Here is an 18,506-nt window from a genome sequence, read left to right as displayed (position 1 = left end):
ATGTGAATCTTTTGCAAGAAACCCTGGACAGGCTGCCTTTTATTCCCTGTTTGGGAATCACAAGTTGATTTGGGGCTTTGGGATCATCAGGTTTGGGGTCCTGGTTCTGCCACTCGTTAGCTGAGTGACTTCTCGGAGCCTGTTTCTTCATCTGTAAAATGGGACCAACTGTCACCATCTCCGGTTGCCCTGGGACATGACACCACCCGTAAGGGTGTCAGGGGTTGTGGCCCCCTCAGTGTGGGTCCTTGGACCTGGCTCGCTGGGATCAGGCCTTGCTGTGTGATTTCAGTGAAGCTCCTTGGAGCTCAGAAGGAGGGGCAGGTACAGTGCCTGCCTCTGGTGTCCTCGGAGAGCTTGCTGGGCTGGGCAGGTGTGTGGCTGAGAGATGGAATATGCTGGTTAGGGGTCCCCTCTGCAGTGTGAGCCGAGCTCACGGTGTTTGCCCTGGGAGGAAGGGGGATGGCAGCCAGCTGGGGGAACAGGACCCAAGTGAGGGTGGGGGGCAGAGAGACCTGAGCCAGGCCTGACTCTCAGGGGCAGCCTGTGCACCGTGAATGTGCCCAGAGCTGGACCGCCCCAAGCTGGGCCCTTCTGCCTGGGCTGCTGTTGGCTTCCTTTCTCTGTTTTCTCTTCAGTCTCCTCCATCATCTGGTTCTTCTCGCACGGCTTCTCCTGGCCTCTGCTCTGCTTCTTGCCTGGCTTTGTGGCCTCTGTGGTTCCTGCCACCTTCCTGCTGTGCCTGGAGGCAGCCAAAGGGCCTTGGGCAGGAGCCCTGTTGGGGAGCATGTGTGTGTGCACTGACAGGTGGCAAGCATCAGCATGTGAACATGTGAGTGCTGTGTGTGCCTGCTGTGTAGGCATGGGGACCTATGCGTGTGCATAGGGGACCTGTGCGTGTGCATAGGGGAGCTGTGTGTGTGCAGAGGGGAGCTGTGCATGGGCATAGGGGACCTGTGCGTGTGCAGAGGGGACCTGTGTGTGGGGACCTATGCGTGTGCAGAGGGGAGCTGTGCATGTGCAGAGGGGAGCTGTGCATGTGCAGAGGGGAGCTGTGCGTGTGCAGAGGGGAGCTTCATGGGGCCTAGAGTGCTGAGGAGCATTTTGGGCTCCTAGGGATGGAATGCAGTTCCTGGCTCTTGACCAAGGCCAATCTTCTATAATAATAAAAGCCTAAATGACTGTTCCAGAGGAATGACCAGAATGACTGGTCTCTATGATGCACACTGACCACCAGGGGGCAGATGCTCAATGCATGAGCTGCCCCCTGGTGGTCAGTGCACTCCCACAGGGGGAGTGCCGCTCAGCCAGAAGCTGGGCTCAGGGCTGGTGAGCGCAGTGGCGGTGGCGGGAGCCTCTCCTGCCTCAGTGGCAGCGCTAAGGAGCAGTGAGCAGGCAGGAGGTAAGGAGTGAGGGGTCCCAGACTGTGAGAGGGATGTCTGACTTCTGGCTTTGGACATCCCCTGGGGGGGTCCTGGACTGAGAGAGGGCACAGGCTGGGCTGAGGGGAACCCCCCCCCCCCAGTGCACAAATTTTATGCACCAGGCCTCTAGTCTATATATATAAAAGCCTAAACGACCGAACGACTGGTCGGCCAGTCGCTATGATGTGCACTGATCACCAGGGGGCAGATGCTCAACGCAGGAGCTGCCCCCTGGTGATCAGTGCACTCCCACAGCGGGAGCGCTGCACAGTGAGCTTATTGGGCGGCGGCAGGTGCAGCAGGGTCGGGATGAGCAGGAGCGGCACCCGGCCTGGGCTCAGGCTCCTCCCTGGCCGCCTGCCGCTTCACACACTACATCCCTTTGGGGATATTGGACTGCCGGTTTTGGCCCGATCCCTGCAGGTCCCTCAGCCTGGCCTATGGAGATTGGGCTGAGACCGGCAGTCCAACATCCCCTGAGGGGTCCTGGATTGCAAGAGGGCACAGGCCAGGCAGAGGGACCCCTCTAGTGTTTAATATTTATCTTCTTAAAAAGTCATCGAGCCTTTGGGAAGCTGTAAGCAAAGCCTTTTGGTGCTGTAGGAGGCTAAGGAGCCGTTTTTGGCCAAAGCTTCTCAGCCACGTGTCCTAAACTTCCTTTCTGGACCCTGAGCTGCTACTCTCTCCAGCTGGGTTGGAGCCGGGCCAAGGGGTCCATGGGATTGACACCTCCCGGGGAGGCCAGGCCTCTCTCTCTAGCCCCTCTCTCCATGGTCCCCTCTCAAGCCAGGAGCCCAGCAGCAGCTCTGGCCACTGGAGATGACCAGCCTGGAAGAGCGCTGCGGCTCCGAAGGCAGATTCCTGCTCCCCTCAGAGTGTGTTCGCTGGCCCGGAGGGAGAGGCAGAGTTTCTGGGCTGGGTCAGAAGACAAAGCTGCTCCCTCCTGCAGTCACCCCCAGAGAGGCACCTGGTGAAGGGACCAGGAGCCAGAATCCCCGGGTCTGGTCCTGGCCAGCCCCCAGGGCACACAGCGCTCTGCTCGCTCAGCGGATGCCAGCCCACTTAGAAGAGGCCGAGGAGGGCAGGCGCTGTGAGGGCTGCAGGCTGCAGCGCGCTGGGGCCTGAACAGGACGCAGTGGTGGGCCAGAGGGCGGCGGCTGGGCCGTCAGTCGCACTGGTTTGCAGTGCACATGAGCTCCGAGCCACACTTGTTCACCACCACAAACCACAGAGCCCTGCCTTTGCTGCTTCAGGCATTACTTAAAGAGTCCACATTACTTAATGTCTCAGCATTTCCTCAGTATCTCTAAAGTGGGGGTGAGCTCACAGCCCTGGGCATGGCCTAGAGATTACATGAGATGCCAGGGGCACACCGCCCCTGAAAGGGCACCAGGGCTCCTTAGGGCAATGGCGGAGCCGGCAGCATCTGTAGTGGGAGGAGGTGAGGAAGTGCTGGAGACCGGGCCACATCCAGAGGCTTGCGTGGCCATTTGAATATAAGAGAGTGTGAGCATGAAAGAGAATAATGAAGGTAGGCGGTTCTAACTCACTGATGCAAAATGGAGACCTGAGTCTGTGAGCATGCCCTCCCCACGGGGCACGGGGGAGGCTGTCCTTTGTAGAATGACAGGCAAGGTGGAGGGCATGGTGGCAGCACTGGGAACTGGCCAGGCACAGAGAGTGCACTGACTGGGACGTGGGCGCACCGAGCGGGGCCTTGCTGAGATGCAGGCCTCATGCAGCAGGTCTGAGCGGGAAGGGGGACACGACCTTCTGTGTCTGTGCCGGCCGGGCTCCGGATGACTGATGCTGGTGCGTGGACCCGCTTGGAGGAGCAGAGTGTTACTGGATGGTGAGGCGCTGTGTGAAGCGTTGTCGGCCTCACAAGACCACACAGTGGCAGTGCCTCGCCCCTCAGATGCCTCATCCATCAGCAAGAGGAATGCTACCTTCACAGCAAAGACCTGGCCAGGCCGCCCCCGGGGGTCAGCTCAGCACGCCGGGCATCCCACGTGATGTGGCATGAAGCACACAGCAGCGCCTCTGTAGTCTTCTTGCCAGAACAGGGTTTAACCTGAATTTAGTCACAAAGAAGTAATCAGATGAATCCAGAGAGTGGCACATTCTCTGTGTGACTCGTTTGTACTCGTAAAATTGTTAGTATCACGAGAGAAAAGAATGTGTACGATAACCAGTAACCCATAGGTGTGTGTGGGAATATTCTGGAGGAAAGGAGACAGAGACATGGCATGCAAAAGCAATGTGGGAACCATGTTGGATCCCAGATCTAAAAACAACAGAGACATAAGGAATATTTGGGGGCAACTAGGAATATTTGGATATGGGCTCTGCCTGTCAGCTCCCTCTCCGGCCTGGCGGACACTCACAGGGGTTTTGGGCAGAATATCCCATCTGGGCATGTCTTGGGGAGGGGGGAGGGAGGGGAGGGTCACTGGTGACTTTTGGCCCAATTCCAGTGGCCCTGCCTCACTTTTCCCTCTGGGGGTGTCACCCCCGGAATGGGCCCAGCTGTGGGAAAACCTGGCCCTCCACCTGCCTGTCGGGAGCCCGCGTGAGGGTTCCAGGATGTGCAGTCCTGTCCTGTGGTCCCGACCACAGCTCTGCGGGGAGGAAGCAGCCTGTGGTGCCACCCCCACAGGCAGGCTCACTCCGAGACCAAGGCTGCTGAGAAGACAGGGCTGCAGGATGAGGAAGGTGACGGCCTCGGCCTCTGGGGGTCAGCGGCTGGGTGGTGGGTCTCTTGGGGGAGCGGGATGAAGCCCCTCGGGCGTGTGAGTGTGTGTGGGTGTGGGTTGGAGTTCTGCGGACACTCTGGGGCGGGGTGGGGAGGCGGGGAGATGGGGCCTGCGGCGGCCGTGACAGGACCAGGCCCAGCGCCTGGGAGCAGAGCTGACTGGGAATGTGGGCCCTGCTCCCACGGCCTTCCCTCCTCCTCCCCAGCCTGTGGTTCTAGAACAGCCTTGGGCAAACTACGGCCCGCGGGCCGGATCCGGCTATTCTATCCGGTTCTCTTGCTCTCCCCTCCGCTCCTTTACTTTGAATTTATATTAGTTCACACAAACACTCCATCCATGCTTTTGTTCCGGCCCTCCGGTCCAGTTTAAGAACCCATTGTGGCCCTCGAGTCAAAAAGTTTGCCCACCCCTGTTCTAGAAGGTACTTATTGCTGCCCTGCGCCATGCCATTCAGAGGGGGCATGTGTCCCCACCAGTGTGGGGGTTCGGCCCCTCTGGGAGTCAAGGCCCCAGGAGGATGGCCCGGGCTCAGGGCTCAGCGGGCAGAGCCGCCCAGGTCAGCGCCGAGGGGAGCCTGCGAGCTCCTTGCAACCCCCTGCCCTCTGGGTTTGCAGCATGGCTGGGGTGGCCGCAGCGCTAGTCCTGGCTCCAGGGCCTTAGGCTGGTGTCCCGGTGTCTGTGCTCAGCGCCACCTGCTCTCCGAGGTGGACACTTACCTGGGAGGAGGGAGACTTGTGGTGGGTGGGGACTGCTCTAGTTCCAATAGCTGGCCCCTGCCCTGTGGGCTGGGAGGCCCTGCAGCATCGCTGTGCGGAGGCACCCGTCCGGGGGCTTGCCTGTCCCCAGCTGTGTCTGGTGGAGGAGCAGAGGAAGGGCTCGGCTCCAGTGCTGAGAAAGGCGCAGCGGAGGCTGGGGAGCCCAGCTCTTCCAGGCCGGCCACAGGCAGCTTCCTCCCTGTCCCAGCGCTGCTCTGTCACTTCAGAGTGTCACCAGAGTGCCCTTCACAGGCACTGCGGCGCTGCTGCTATCTGCTGCTCCGAGGAGGTGGTGAGAGGCTGAGCTGAGAGGTGGTGAGAGGAGCCAGTGACACTGAGGGGCTGCGTCCTGGGTCACGGGCAGTCCTGCTGGGCAGCACCTGGGTGGGGGCCTGTGTGCGGCTCTCAGCCCCTCGTCAAAAGGCTCCTTTGTTCTTTGTTGCAAAGGAAGACCCTTGTGATAAGTGCATGAGAGTGTGGCCCTTCCCCCCCCTCCCAATACACAACCCCGGACAGAGTGGGATCCTGACCACGCGCCATCAGGTCTCCTCCTCACCCTGCTCTGCTCATCCTTCCAACCCCCTCCTCCCTCCTGCGCCCCCTCCTCCCTCCTGCACTCCCACCTCCCTCCTGCGCGGCCTCCTGCCCCCTCCGTGGACCCCTCTCCCCCCGCCCCCCCCCCCCCCCGTGCCATCCTGCAGGTGGAGGGTCTGTGTGTAGTAGGTGAAGGCCTGGCGAGGCTGGAGACCGCAGCCTTGGGGCCTCCCATGGAGATGGGCACACACCTGGAAGGCTGAGCAGCTTGTGGGTGGCGGGAGGGCTGGCTTGCCGGGCCCAGCTGCTGGGCAGGGCAGCTGTCCAGTGGAGGGCACAGGAAGTGGGAAGTGAGTGGCAGTGGAGGCTGTGGGGTTTTTGGACTGATTTGTGTCCTGGCCTCTGCTTTCGGACAGGTGGGTTCAGATTGGTTTTGCTTCCAGTTGCAACACTGGGAGCTCCTTGTGTACAGGGACCTGGACCACGTGTCCCCTTCCCTCATCTCTAAAAGGGGGGTTAAATGGGGATTAGACAAAGCCAAGACCAGCGTGCGTCCACTGGGCCTTTCTTCTGGCCTCACCCACGCTGTGGTGCGCTGTCCCTCCCTCTCAGAGGTGGGGCTGAGGTGTGGAGAGGTGGAAGCAGTTAGCCCGCGTTCTCCCAGAGCCTCCCGGCCTGGCCACAGTGCAGGCTGCTGCTTAAGGCGGGACCCCCTGGAGTCAGCCTCATACCCACGACCAGACCTCGTGTTAGCAGGAATGCCAATTCCTGGTCCTAGGGGCCCCCTCCCCTGCAAGCTTTTCTCTGCACTTTCCATCCATGACCATAGAGGACTGCAGAGGAAGAGACTGAAGTTGAGAGATGGGTATTTTGTTCAAAGTCATGACTATGCCCTCAAAGCCCACAGCTCAGTTTAGCCAGCAGTCACAAAGAACATGTGTGTCTGACCTGTGCCTAGTCCCATACAGGAGCCGGGGACAGAGAGCTGGGCGCTGTCCCTGACCTCAGGCTGTTCACGTGGCTAGGGTAGGGCCGGCGGCAGACACTCGGGCACCATTGCACAGCGATGCGGGGATGGGTCTCAGGCTCATGTGGTACAGAGTGGTGTGCGGCAGGGGCACTTCACAGAGAAGGTATCGCCAGAGCAAGGTGTGGAAGGAGTAGTCGTTTGCTGTGTGTACATGCATTCCCGTGCATACATGATCAGTGTGTGTGTGTCCAACATCTTGCGATGCCATCTGTCTGAACCTGGTGTGAGGGTTGGTTGTTGTCGGGCTGGCCCCGTGTGTGAGGGCTGCCCTGAAGGGCTCGCTGCTTCTCGAGGATGTGCTAGGGCCAGGCCGAGAGGTGAGTTTTGCAGACATGGGCCCAAGGTGGGTGCCAGTGTTCTCCATCTTCCAGACCAGGCACTTGAGGCTGAGAGCGCAGGACAAGCCCTGCTTTCCAGGGCCTTCTCACTGCCTGGCATGGTCTGTAGCTGGCCAAGGTCAGTCCTGGAGCTTGCCCAGGCGGCTGTGGCGGCGGCTGGAGCACTCAGCTGCCTGCGCACTGCGAGTCCTGAGGGCGGGTGTGAATCTTTGGTGATTCATTGCATATCCTCGGGGAGAAGGGGAGGGCAGGGCACGACAGGGCCACCTCCCTGGTCCTCCAGGATTGAGGGCGGCTGCCCAGGCCCTGTTTCTGCTCCCTCGGAGCCCCTGGCTTCCTTGGTGGTCCCACGGATTTCTGGACCCACGGGTCCATTTCTCTCTTTGGAGGTGGTGGGCATCTGATAGGGGTGAGACACCTGCCTAAGCTCAGGCACTTCCACGGGATTTCCACGGGACCAGAGGTCGGTGGCTGCCACGGGTGTGGCGGTGGCTGCCCTGGGTGTGGTGGTGGCTTGCTTTCATTCCCTCCTCTCACCTTAGCGTCGGTGCTCGGTATCCAGCTGCACTTTCCCAGTAGACTGTGTCCTGACCGTGTGGCACATAATTGTTCACGGGCCGCTCCCCAGTGCCCATCCCTGCCTTCCTGCTGCTCACTGTCCTCTGCGACCTCTAGTTGCCTTGAGTGATGAGAAATTCCTTGGTAATGTACCCTCATCTTTCTGGTCTCCTTGCCTTTGCTGTAAGCTCTCTCTGCCTGAGCTGTAGCTTCCCCCGGAAGTCCTCCTTGATTGCCCAGGCTAGATGGAATTTCTGTCCTGGGCTTTCCTACAGGCCCATGTGCCTCCCTCTCTCTTAGAGCTGGACCAATGTCAGCCCCAGCAGAGGTGTCTGGATCTGAGCAGGCACTCAGCAAGAGATGCCAAATGTGCTGTGTGGTAAGAGAGAACCTGAGCGCTGATGGCTGCTGTGGCTCCTGGGCCAGCCAGAGAAGGAGCAGCTCCGAACACAGGCCTTCCTGGGCCAGTCAGGGCTCTGCTCTGGAACTGCACACCCCTCCGGACCCCAGCCTGGGGCTTGGGTGGGCGAAGCTGGTGCTCGAGGCCCGCGTCAGGGTCTTCAAAGGGAGAAGGTGGCTGAAGTGAGTGATGGTGGTGGCCTGCTAGTCTCAGGCAGCTGCAGGCTGGCTCCGGGTCCTGTGCGGCCCAGCCCCTGGCGGTCCCAGCTTTCCCCCTCTGCACGCCGCCTGTTTCCTCTCCTCTTGTTGAGTTCGGGCCACTGCCTCTACAGAGCATGTCAGTATTGTTCTTTCTGCTCTTAATGGAGGTGCCTGCCCAGGGCCGCAGATGGCAGTCTCTGGCTCCGTCTTGGTCTCGGCTTCCCTCTTCTTGCAGACCCTCCCCCATCTCTGCCTCAGCATCCCCTCTCTGCTCCCAGCTCATCTTTCTCAGCTCTTCTCCCATGGCCCTCCCCCTCCTTCCATGCCTCTATTTAGTGCCTTTCTCTCCTGCTCTTCTCTCCCCCTCCTTTCTCTCCTCCTCCCTTCTCTTTCCCTCACCTCCTCTCTCTCTTCTGGAGAACTGGGGTGGGGTAGGGGGTTGGGGTGGGGAGCAGGACCTAAGAGGGGAATCAGGGAGAACCTGATGGGCCAGCCCTTCTGGCTTCCTCTCAGGCTCCTCTCCTGGCTGGTCTCTGTCTGTCTGTCTGTCTGTCTGTCTGTCTGTCTGTCTCTCTCTCTGCCTTTACTCACCTCTGCCCTCCACCTCCTCCCCAGCGTGTGGCTGTGTGTGTGTGTGTGTGTGTGCGCGCGCGCGCGCGCACAGGCGCGCGCGTGCGCCTGCTGGGCTGTGGAGGTGGGAGCAGGTGCCTGGGGTGGGTCATATCTGAAAACCTACTCAGATTGGGAGCTGACTGCTAGGGACACAGAGCCTGACTCCTGGCACCTTTCTGTCCTTCCTCCTGGGTGATGGCCTCCAGCCCAGGTACTGAGTGCAGTGGGGGAGCTCTGTGGGGAGCCCTGTGGGCAGGTGGGGCTGCCCCTCGCCCCTCGTGATTAGCTCACTTTTCGCCACCAGGTGGGGTGGAGCACCCTGTGTGTGAGGTCAGCAATGAGGGGCACCTGATTCCGCATCCTGTCTTTGAAGCTCCCTCCTCCCGGTTCAGGCACCAGGGCCGGCCTGTCGTAGGTCCTCCTGGTGGTGATGGGCAAGCCCTGGAGAGAGGGTGGGGTCCGAGCCTTGGTGGGCTCCTTACTGCCCTTGGGATCAGAGCAGCCAGGAGGCCTGATGGTCCCAGCACCTGGGCTGGTGGTACTGGCCAGGCCTCCGGGACCCTGGTTGGGGTGGGAGGGGCTGTGGTGTTGCTAAGGGCACTCTTGCTTGGGCTGGTCTCGTTCTCAGGAGCACACTCTCCCTCCCCCTGCCTCGGTAGGTCCTCCAGAAACTGGGCAAGGCCGATGAGACGAAGGACGAGCAGTTCGAGCAGTGTGTCCAGAACTTCAACAAGCAGCTGGTGAGTGGGGTGGCCCCAGGCCTGGGGAGCTGGTGAAAGGGGCCGGTGGCTGTGGGTGGAAACTGTCAAGAGCTGATTTGTAGAGCAGGGAGCACAGAGGAGGGGTCAGCAGGTCATAGGAGACTGCCTGGAGGAGGGAGTGCTGGCATGGGCAGACCGGTTGGAGGGACCAGGCCTCTCTACTCCTTGTCCCATCTGAGGTCTCAGAAAGCACTGAAGGCACCACCAGCCCTACAGCTGGAATGGGAGCCAGGGGAAGGCCATTTTTCTTCTGAGAACGGACAGCCAGGGCCCCGGAGCCTGCAGGGAGAGGGAGAGGGAGAGGGAGAGGGTAGGGAGAGGGAGGCATGGAGAGGGAGATGGAGAGGGAGAGGGAGAGGGAGAGGGAGAGGGAGAGGGAAGCAGGGAGAGGGAGAGGGAGGCAGGGAGAGGGAGAGGGTAGGGAGAGGGAGGCATGGAGAGGGAGAGGGAGAGGGAGAGGGAGGCAGGGAGAGGGAGAGGGAGAGGGCTGGGAGCCTGCAGGGAGAGGGAGAGGGAGGCAGGGAGAGGGAGGCAGGGAGAGGGAGATGGAGAGGGTTTGGAACCTGCAGGGAGAGGGGAGAGGGGAGAGGGGAGAGGGCTGGGAGCCTGCAGGGAGATGGCCAAGGAGCTTAGCTGACTCTCAGGCAGGGATCGGAGCCCCCATGGCTGCTTGTCTGATAGACCATCAATAGGAGGTATTTCAGGTCCCTGGTGGGCAGCATGGCAGAGCCTACCTCTGTGGCCCTGGCCGAGCCCCTGCCCTCGGGCCTCACTTTTCTCTCTGTGAAATAGACTGTGAACCAGAAGCCTGAAGTGTTTGCTCCTGGCTCTGTCTCCAGTAAGCCTGTGGGCAGCCGTGGTTCAGCTGGCCTCAGCGGTGGGTGCTTCTCTGGAAGCCCTGTAGGTGTGTGTTCCTAGAGCAGTGGTCAGCAAACTGCGGCTCACGAGCCACATGCGGCTCTTTGGCCCCTTGAGTGTGGCTCTTCCACAAAATACCACGGCCTGGGCAAGTCTATTTTGAAGAAGTGGCATTAGAAGAAGTTTAAGTTTAAAAAATTTGGCTCTCAAAAGAAATTTCAATTGTTGTACTGTTGATATTTGGCTCTGTTGACTAATGAGTTTGCCGACCACTGTCCTAGAGGATCGTCCACGGCCAGGTGCTATGCCTGCTTTACAGACACGGGCCTTCCATCTCTTGTTCTTTAATCCTCCTATCTAATAAAGAGGGAATATGCTAATTAACCATCACTCCATCACAAAGATGGATGCACCCACAGCTGAGGCCAAGTTCCCATAAGGAGCCTTAACAAGCAATCAGCAGGGACCTGAGGCTACGCCCTCCCCCGCCCCCATGGGGCTTGACGGGACCACAAGCTGTGCCCCCGACCCGGCGGGGCTTGACAGGGGACCTCAGGCCGCCTTCCACACCCGGCAGGGCTTGACAGGGGACCTCAAGGTGCACTTCCCGTCCTGGTGCTGGGCTAGGGGACCTCAGGCTACTCCCCCCGCCCCAGCGCCAGGCCGGGGGACCTCAGGCCGTGCCCCCCAACCAGCAGGGCTTGACGGGGGACCTCAAGGTGCGCTTCCCGTTCTGGTGCTGGGCTAGGGGACCTCAGGCTGCTCCCCTAGCCCCAGTGCCAGGCTGGGGGACCTCAGGCCACGCCCCCACCAGGTGGGGCTTGACAGGGGACTTCAGGCCCGCCCCCCACCCCGTCACCGAGCCAGGGGACCTGAGGCTGCACCCCCCTGCCTGGCGGGGCTTGACGGGATCTCAAGGTGCACCCCCAGTGCTGGGTCAGGGGAACTCAGGCCACGCCCCCTGCCCAGAGGGGACCTGAGGCAGCACCCCCCTGCTGATGAGGCTTGACGGGACCTGAGGCTGTTCCGCCCTCCCGGTGCCAGGTCAGGGGACCTGAGGCTGCGCGCCCCGGGCTTGATGGGGGACCTCAAGCCATGCCCCCTCCCAGCGGGGCTTGAAAGGGGATCTCAGCCCATGTCCCACACCTGGCGGGGCTTGATGGGGGACCTCAAGGCACGCCCCCCCACCATGGTCTGGGTCGAGGGACCTCAGGCCACGCCCCCCATCCTGGCGCCAGGCCAGGGGACCTGAGGCTACGTTCCCTGCCCAGCGCGGCTTGACAAGGGTGGGACTAGCCAGGTCTGGATCTAACCCAATTGGGGGAGGGCGGGGGGCGGCCGGGTCTGGGTCTCACGCAATTTTGAGGGGCATGTGGGTGGGCGGGGACTTGACTCTTGGTCCCGTGGTGTGCCCCAGACTGTGACCAGAGGAAGATTTTCCTATACTAATTTTACTAATTTTCTTTCATTTCTCACACTTCTATTATAGAGAAAGGGCAAATAGCAATATTAAGTTATTTCCTCTAATTAATCCCCTTTTAATGTGCACGAATTTCGTGCACCGGGCCACTAGTTTTAAATAAATACGTTTTTATTGATTTCAGAGAGGAAGGGAGAGGGAGAGAGAGAGAAACATCAGTGATGAGAGAGAATCATTGGTCGGCTGCCTCCTGCACGCCCCACACTGGGATCGAGCCCGCAACCCGGGCATGTGCCCTGACCCGAATCAAACCGTGACCTCCTGGTCATAGGTGAATGCTCCATCACTGAGCCGCGCTGGCTGGGCTTGCCTTGCGTCTGTGAGATGGCTGCTAATGTCCTCTGTATTTTACGGACAAGGCACTGAGGCTCAGAAAGAGTAAGGTCTTCCACGGCCACGCAACTGATGCTGGGGCTTGGGGTTTTAAAGGCAGACCTTCCACTCCCAGGTCTCATGCTGGAGCTGAGCGCGGTGCAGGGCAGCAGGCTGGCCTGTAGGGAAGTATTAGGGCAGCTGCTGAGCAGCCTGGGTTGGGGGCGAGGGGGCTGCCCCTGAGCAGGCGGGCGGTTTGGCAGAAGGTGAGGAGAGCGCCCTGGGAGTGAAGGTTCCCTGTGGCCTGGCCCCAGGGCTGTGACAGGAGGGTTGCCCTTCCCATTTGTTGCTCAGAGTCATGACTCGGGGTCCCTGGCTCTGGGCACGGAGCTGCGCTGATCTCCAGGCTGAGGGGCCGGGCAGGAAGCCTGACGGGCTGGCAGGGAGCTGGTGCTGTGGTGCCCTGGTGGGCCATGTGCAGTGGCCACTTAAGCTGGCCCTCTTCCCGCCCACAGGTGGGTGGGGGACTGGCTTTTCAGGGGCCAAGGGTGGGAGCTAGAGGGGCAAACTTGAGTCCTCACTCGAGACTTGGGGTAACCTCTCTGCGGGGCTTAGGTGACCAGGCAGTTCTGGATCTGACAGGTGTGGGGGTGACTGAGTCCTGGCGGGGTGGTGGTGGTGGTGCCAGCATTTAGAAAGGTGTAGGGCACTGTCCTGGAGGGAGTGAGGTCAGCGGCCTCGGGATGGCAGGACCTGGAAGAGGTGGGTGGAGGCCGGCTGGGCGCTGGCAGCAGGCGTCTGCTTGTTCCCTGTGAGCACTGAGCGCAGGGCTGAGGCTAGTCAGGGCTCAAGGAAGCAAATTCCTAGCCCTTCCTAGGAGGTGGGTCCTAGGAGCGGGTGTAGGTCACCTTGCGTCACTTGTTCTCACATCCCCCACTGGGCCCCCTCGACACTCATCACAGCGCACCTGTCCGCCCTCCCTGCTCCGAGTCTTGGAGGCCTCCTGTCCCTCCCCCTGCGCCGCATGAACCTAGCTCTGGCAACCTGGAAGCACCCGGGGTCCTGGGGCCACCTGTAGCCTGAAGCCCAGGCCTCGTCTTTGCTGTGTTTGTCCTTCCCGCCCCAGGGCCCACCCGGGCTCTGCTCCAAGCGGGTATCCCTGCTGGCACTGGTGTGGAATAGCAAGAGGCCGCTGGAGCCATTGGGGTCCATGCAGGAGGGGAGGCCCCTGCCCCCGGGCCCACTGGGAAGATGGGCTCAGTCTTCAGGGGTGGTGGGAGCACCCTTTGGAGGGAGGTACAGCGGAGACATGGGGTGCTGGCCAAGCTGCCGCCGTATAGCTGCACTGGGCGCGGGTCCTGGGCTGTGGTGCTGTTCGACTCTAGCCTGGAGAGCAGGCCCCGGGGCAGCGGGTCCAGAACTTCGTCCTCCTGCTGCTCTTCTGGAGCCTCAGAGCTCCAGGAGCTGCAGAGACTTTCCCAGGCCCGGCAGGGGAGGAGCCCGTGTGGAAGGGAGCTCACAGATTCTGTGCTGGCCGGGCCCTGCCCTGCTCGGAAGCAGATCGACGGGGCAGGGCCGCCCGACTGGAGGCTGACTGCGAATGGCTTAGGGGCCCAGCTGCAGCTGCACGTGGGCGGCCCTTGCACATCTGTGCCCCACGTGCCTGTTCACAGTGTGGCCTTGTTTGGGAGGCAAAAGGGGCCCTGGTACATCCTGGTGCCCAGGCAAGTGCAGCACCTAGGCCATGGGCCACTCCTCCCTGGGGGTGAGTCCGCGGTCGCTGGGGCTGTTGCAGGGAGTGGGAAGTGGAGGTCTGGCAGGGAGAAGCTGGGTTTGGAGGGGACCCCAGCGGATCAGGCCCAGCATGATGGTAGCTTCACTCCTGGCCCACTCCCCTGGTGACCCTTTCTCTTACATCCTACACCCTCCCTCTCAGCTGGCCAGCGTCCCGAGAGTCCTGACATGACCCCACTTCTCTGTCCTTGGGCGAGGCCACCCCTTCTAGGGCTTCTTCTCCCCAGGGCCCCCCTCCATCCTGGCACAATGCAGTGGGAGCTGCTGGTCTTGGGCACTGTCTGAGCTTTTAGAACAAGGTGCCCCCGCCCTCGCCCACGTGTCTGTACATTGGTCACGGGTCCATGGTTGCCTGAGGGCAGGTCTGCCGCGCAGCAGTTCCACCATACACGTGTGCTGGGCCGTGTGCGTGTCACCGGCCATGCCTGTGTCCCATCCAGGACATCCTTACAGGGCTGAGAGCAGTGTCTGGAGAGACAGGTGCTGACAACTCAGGATGCATGTCCCTCCGGGCCCACAGCCGGGGTGGAGCCGAGAGCGCCCTGGCTGCTCAGTACCTGTGGGTGGCCGGAGGCACTGCTGCTGTGCTGGGCTGAGCTGGGGCCAGGCCCGGCCTGGGCGTTGACACGTCTCTCTCCTCTCGCCCTACCCATGTCCTGATGAGGACAGCCTTCATTTGTCTGCGGAGTGCAGGAAGGAGAGGGTGGGGTACAGGGCGTGCCCCTGGGCCCTCACCTTTTCTCGTCTTTTTCTTTGCAGAATGAGGGCACCCGGCTGCAGAAGGATCTCCGGACCTACCTGGCCTCTGTCAAAGGTAAGGGGCAGACTTGGCCTGGGTGGGCCAGACTTCACGGATGCAGGGCGGGGCCTTCCCATGTGGAGATGATGTATAAAGAGCTGGGAAGGTGTCAGGGCCTGTGAGGAAAGGGCAAGGACTATTGGTGGAGGCCCACATACCTCCTGGGCCTCTGGGGACCCGCCATCCCAGGTCCCCATGGCCCTGGCTGCAGCATGGCCCTTCTGCCCCCCAGCCATGCACGAGGCCTCCAAGAAGCTGAACGAGTGTCTGCAAGAGGTGTATGAGCCCGACTGGCCTGGCAGGGACGAAGCGAACAAGATCGCTGAGGTGAGTAGGGGCAGGTGGCTCGGCCCTCCCATGGGGCCTTGCTGGCCTCGACTGCTGGCCCATTTTACAGATGAAGAAACTGAGGTTTTGAGAAGCCACCAAACCTTGAAGTGATGGGGCAAGAGCTGAGCTCCAAGGTTCCTGGGAGGCGAGAGCCGTGGGCTGGGGTGGCTGGCGCCCTGGGGTGGACTCACTTTCTGTTGCCTCCTTCAGAACAACGACCTGCTCTGGATGGATTACCACCAGAAGCTGGTGGACCAGGCACTGCTGACCATGGACACGTACCTGGGTCAGTTCCCTGATATCAAGGTGAGAGGCTGCCCGTCTGGCGCTCATGCAGGAAAACGAGAGGGAGAGAGGGACCGGATGGGGGCAGGCCGGGGCTGGCTCAGGCACCGCAGTGACCTGCTCGGAGGCAGGCATCCCTGCCACTGGCGCTTGGTCCCTCCAGGGCTGCTCCTGCTGCGACCAGCCTGCCAGCCCAGACAGGGCCTTTCTGAGCTGGGAGCTGGGGGCCCTGTTCCCTGGGTCTTGGTGAGGGGAAGAGGCCCCGCAGTACGTGTGCCTGTGTGTGGCGGTGCCTGGAGTCTGTGGGACTGTATAAGATGTGTCAGGGATGTCCGCCTGAAGGGGCCTCGTGTTAGGCTGTGTGTGCTTGTGCATCGCCCCTTATCTGGTGTAGTTGTGTGACTGTATGTTCAAAAAGCCAGCTGCCCTGCTGGCGTGGGGCTGTGCTGCGCTGTCAGTGAGCCAGTGTCCCCACCGAGGCCCCAGATCCGGTGCTTCTGCCGTGGAAGAAGAGGTGTCTGGAGCCAGGTGGTGACGGCAGTGCTGGACCGGACCCATGGGGGTCATGCTCCACGCTGGCCCCTCACCCCCCCATGCTGCTGCCTGGGGCTCCCAGAGGCATCTAGTGCCGTGGTCGACAAACTGCGGCTCGCGAGCCACATGTGGCTCTTTGGCCCCTTGAGTGTGGCTCTTCCACAAAATACCACGGCCTGGGTGAGTCTATTTTGAAGAAGTGGTGTTAGAAGTTTAAGTTTAAAAAATTTGGCTCTCAAAAGAAATTTCAATCGTTGTACTGTTGACATTTGGCTCTGTTCACTAATGAGTTTGACGACCACTGGTCTAGTGGGAGTGTAGAGGGCTGACGGCGTGGCCCTGGAGAAGGGAAGCCAGGCCAGAGGCATGGTCCAGGGCCTGAGGGCCAGCCCAGCAGGAGGCTCGGCCTCGATGGCTGGTGGGCGCTGACGTGGGTTGATGTGTGCCAGGCGGTGGTGTGCCCTGTGTGTAAGGAAGGGCCGCAGAGTGCAGAGGCGAGAACAGCCTTGCTGGCGGGGTCTACTGCGCGGCTCTTGGGCTTCCTTCCGGTCCCGCTTTGCTGGGTCACCAGTTGGCAGCCATGGCCAGGCCTGTTCAGCCCTCTCCTCCGCTCTCTCCCAGTCACGCATCGCTAAGCGAGGCCGGAAGCTGGTGGACTACGACAGTGCCCGGCACCATTACGAGTCCCTCCAAACTGCCAAAAAGAAGGATGAAGCCAAAATTGCCAAGGTGAGGGGCCAGGGCATTGTTGGGAGACAGTGGGGGAGGGCTGTGCTCACCTGCCCCTTTGCACCCTGGCCCCTGCCTGCCACCTGTGACAGGTGGCACGTCCCAGAGCTCGGTGGTGGGTGACAGGTCCTCATGGTCCCCGGGGGTGGTCCCCAGGGTGGCCCCTCTGGCTCATTCAGTGGCACCTGTCCAGCCCCTGGTCCCCCCCCCCCACCCGCTCCCTGTGGCACATTCTTGAAGGAGAGGCTTGGGTTGCAGGGGCGAGGCCCTCACCCAGCCGGTGTCTGAGTGGACGCCCCAGGATCCATGCGAGCCTGCGTCTGCTGGAACAAGTCAGGCGGTGGGATGGAGTTGGGGGGGTGGGGGGCGCAGGACTTGGTGGGTCCCATTTTCCACCAAGCCTGAGGGAGAGCCCCGCCCCGGGCAGGTCCTGCTTGCTGCACCCCCGCCCCAGCTAACAGTTCTCACATTTTGCTTTGCAGTTGGAGTTCACCCCTCTGCGCCTGCTGGGGCTCCCCTAAATCTCTCGGCCTCTGAGGGGCCAGGTCCCTGGAGGGCAGCAGCTTGTTTGTCAGCCTTCCAGACCTTTGGACTTGGTGTTTAACATCTGTCTCTGTTTCTCTCCGTCTCCCTCCTGTTTTCCTCTCTCCTTCACCTGACTTCCCTTCCCCAGCCTGTCTCGCTGCTTGAGAAAGCCGCCCCCCAGTGGTGCCAAGGCAAACTTCAGGCTCATCTCGTAGCTCAAACTAACCTGCTCCGAAATCAGGTGACACTGGCTTCTAACCTTGCACGCGCTGGCGCCTTCTGGTCTGTGGCCCTGTCCTGTCTGCACTGCCCTGGCTTGCGGGGGTGGGGGCGGGGTGGGGTGCGGGGGCGGGAGGCCTTTCCCAGGCTGGAGGCAGGGCTGGTTTCAGAGGCCTGTGCTGGGAGCTCCTGCTGCAGACCAGCCCTGGGGGCCCTCAGGGACAGAGGCTGGGGGCTCTGGGTAGCCAGGGTGGGCTCAGCGTCGGGGCTCTGGCAGTCCTGAGACTGACACCCTAGTGTCCAGAAGGCCAGGAGAGTCTGGAGCCCTTTGTCCTCTGAGGCTCCTGCAGGGAGGGGCTGCTGGCACCAGGGCTCTGGCCTGGCACGTGCTGCCCTTCGGGCCTCAGAACTGTGAGGTGGTCTGCATTTTCTGAGGAGAAAACCTGAGGGAGGCAGAGTCTCCTGCCCAGGGTCCCAGAGCCGCTTAGTGGCTGAGTCGGGCCATTTCCTAGTGCCCTGGCCCAGGCTCTGTGTGGGTGGTCCTGCCACAGACTCATGGGGACCCTTGGGAAATGTGAGCCCATAAAGCCCCTGGAGGGGACGTGGAGGGCTCTTCACCCGGGCTGGTGTGCTGAGGCCTGGGGGCGGCCCTTGGGGAGTTTCCGGGGGACGGCCTACACACAGTGGTCCCGGAGGCTTCCTCAAGGAGGGATGCTACGACGGCAGTTCTGCCCTCCTCGGGGCTCAGTGTGCAGGCCGCTGGGTGCAGGGCCCTGGGAGAGGCGGCCGTACGGTTTTCTCTCCGAGAAACTGACATGACCTGGAACCTGAATCCCTCATGTTCTTGGTGTGGGGGCAGGCAACAGTCCCAACCCAGGAGGCTGGGTTTCTCTCTGGGCAGCTGCCCGTTGTTGCTGGGCCACCTCCTGAGTCCATCGTCCCAGCCACATGTATCGGGTGCCTCTGGTGTGGCGGGCGCCAGGTCAGCAGGGCTGGTGGCCAGTTTCTTACTTGACCTGCTGCCTGATTTCTTTTAGGCCAGAGCTAGGGCTCACTTCGGGGGAGAGTGCCCAGGAACTCCAGGGTCTGAGGAAGAGGCCCAGGGTCTGTGACAGGCCGCTGTCTCCTCTGCTGCGGGGGTGCAGGAGCACGAGTGGGCCTCTGCAGAGCTTGGGACTCTGGCCAGAGGGGCTGGGCCACTGGCCAGAGACGTGATTTCTCTGCCATTTTCCTGAGGCAGGTTTGGCCGGAGGCCAGGTGAACATTGTTGTGG

At 61.5% G+C, this 18,506-nt stretch overlaps 1 protein-coding gene across 7 annotated transcripts in view; it reads left to right on the top strand.

The window, feature by feature from the left end:
- The window catches only part of BIN1 (bridging integrator 1), a 52,797-nt gene that overhangs the window by 17,770 nt on the left and 16,521 nt on the right, over positions 1–18,506 (top strand). For 4 of the 7 annotated variants that reach the window (XM_080670613.1, XM_080670611.1, XM_080670610.1 and 1 more), the window contains exons 2-7: positions 9,267–9,347; positions 14,572–14,626; positions 14,844–14,938; positions 15,152–15,247; positions 16,382–16,489; positions 17,163–17,255. In XM_080670613.1, coding sequence (XP_080526739.1) covers positions 9,267–9,347; positions 14,572–14,626; positions 14,844–14,938; positions 15,152–15,247; positions 16,382–16,489; positions 17,163–17,255 — 528 coding nt within the window. The remainder of the gene's footprint in view (positions 1–9,266; positions 9,348–14,571; positions 14,627–14,843; positions 14,939–15,151; positions 15,248–16,381; positions 16,490–17,162; positions 17,256–18,506) is intronic. The other 3 variants (XM_080670616.1, XM_080670615.1, XM_080670612.1) reach the window with 1 other exon arrangement.

Source organism: Plecotus auritus (genome assembly GCF_963455305.1).
Source record: "Plecotus auritus genome assembly, chromosome: 5".
Classification (NCBI taxonomy): domain Eukaryota; kingdom Metazoa; phylum Chordata; class Mammalia; order Chiroptera; family Vespertilionidae; genus Plecotus; species Plecotus auritus.
The sequence above is the reverse complement of the archived record's forward strand: the minus strand, read 5'-3'. Positions and strand labels throughout refer to the sequence as shown.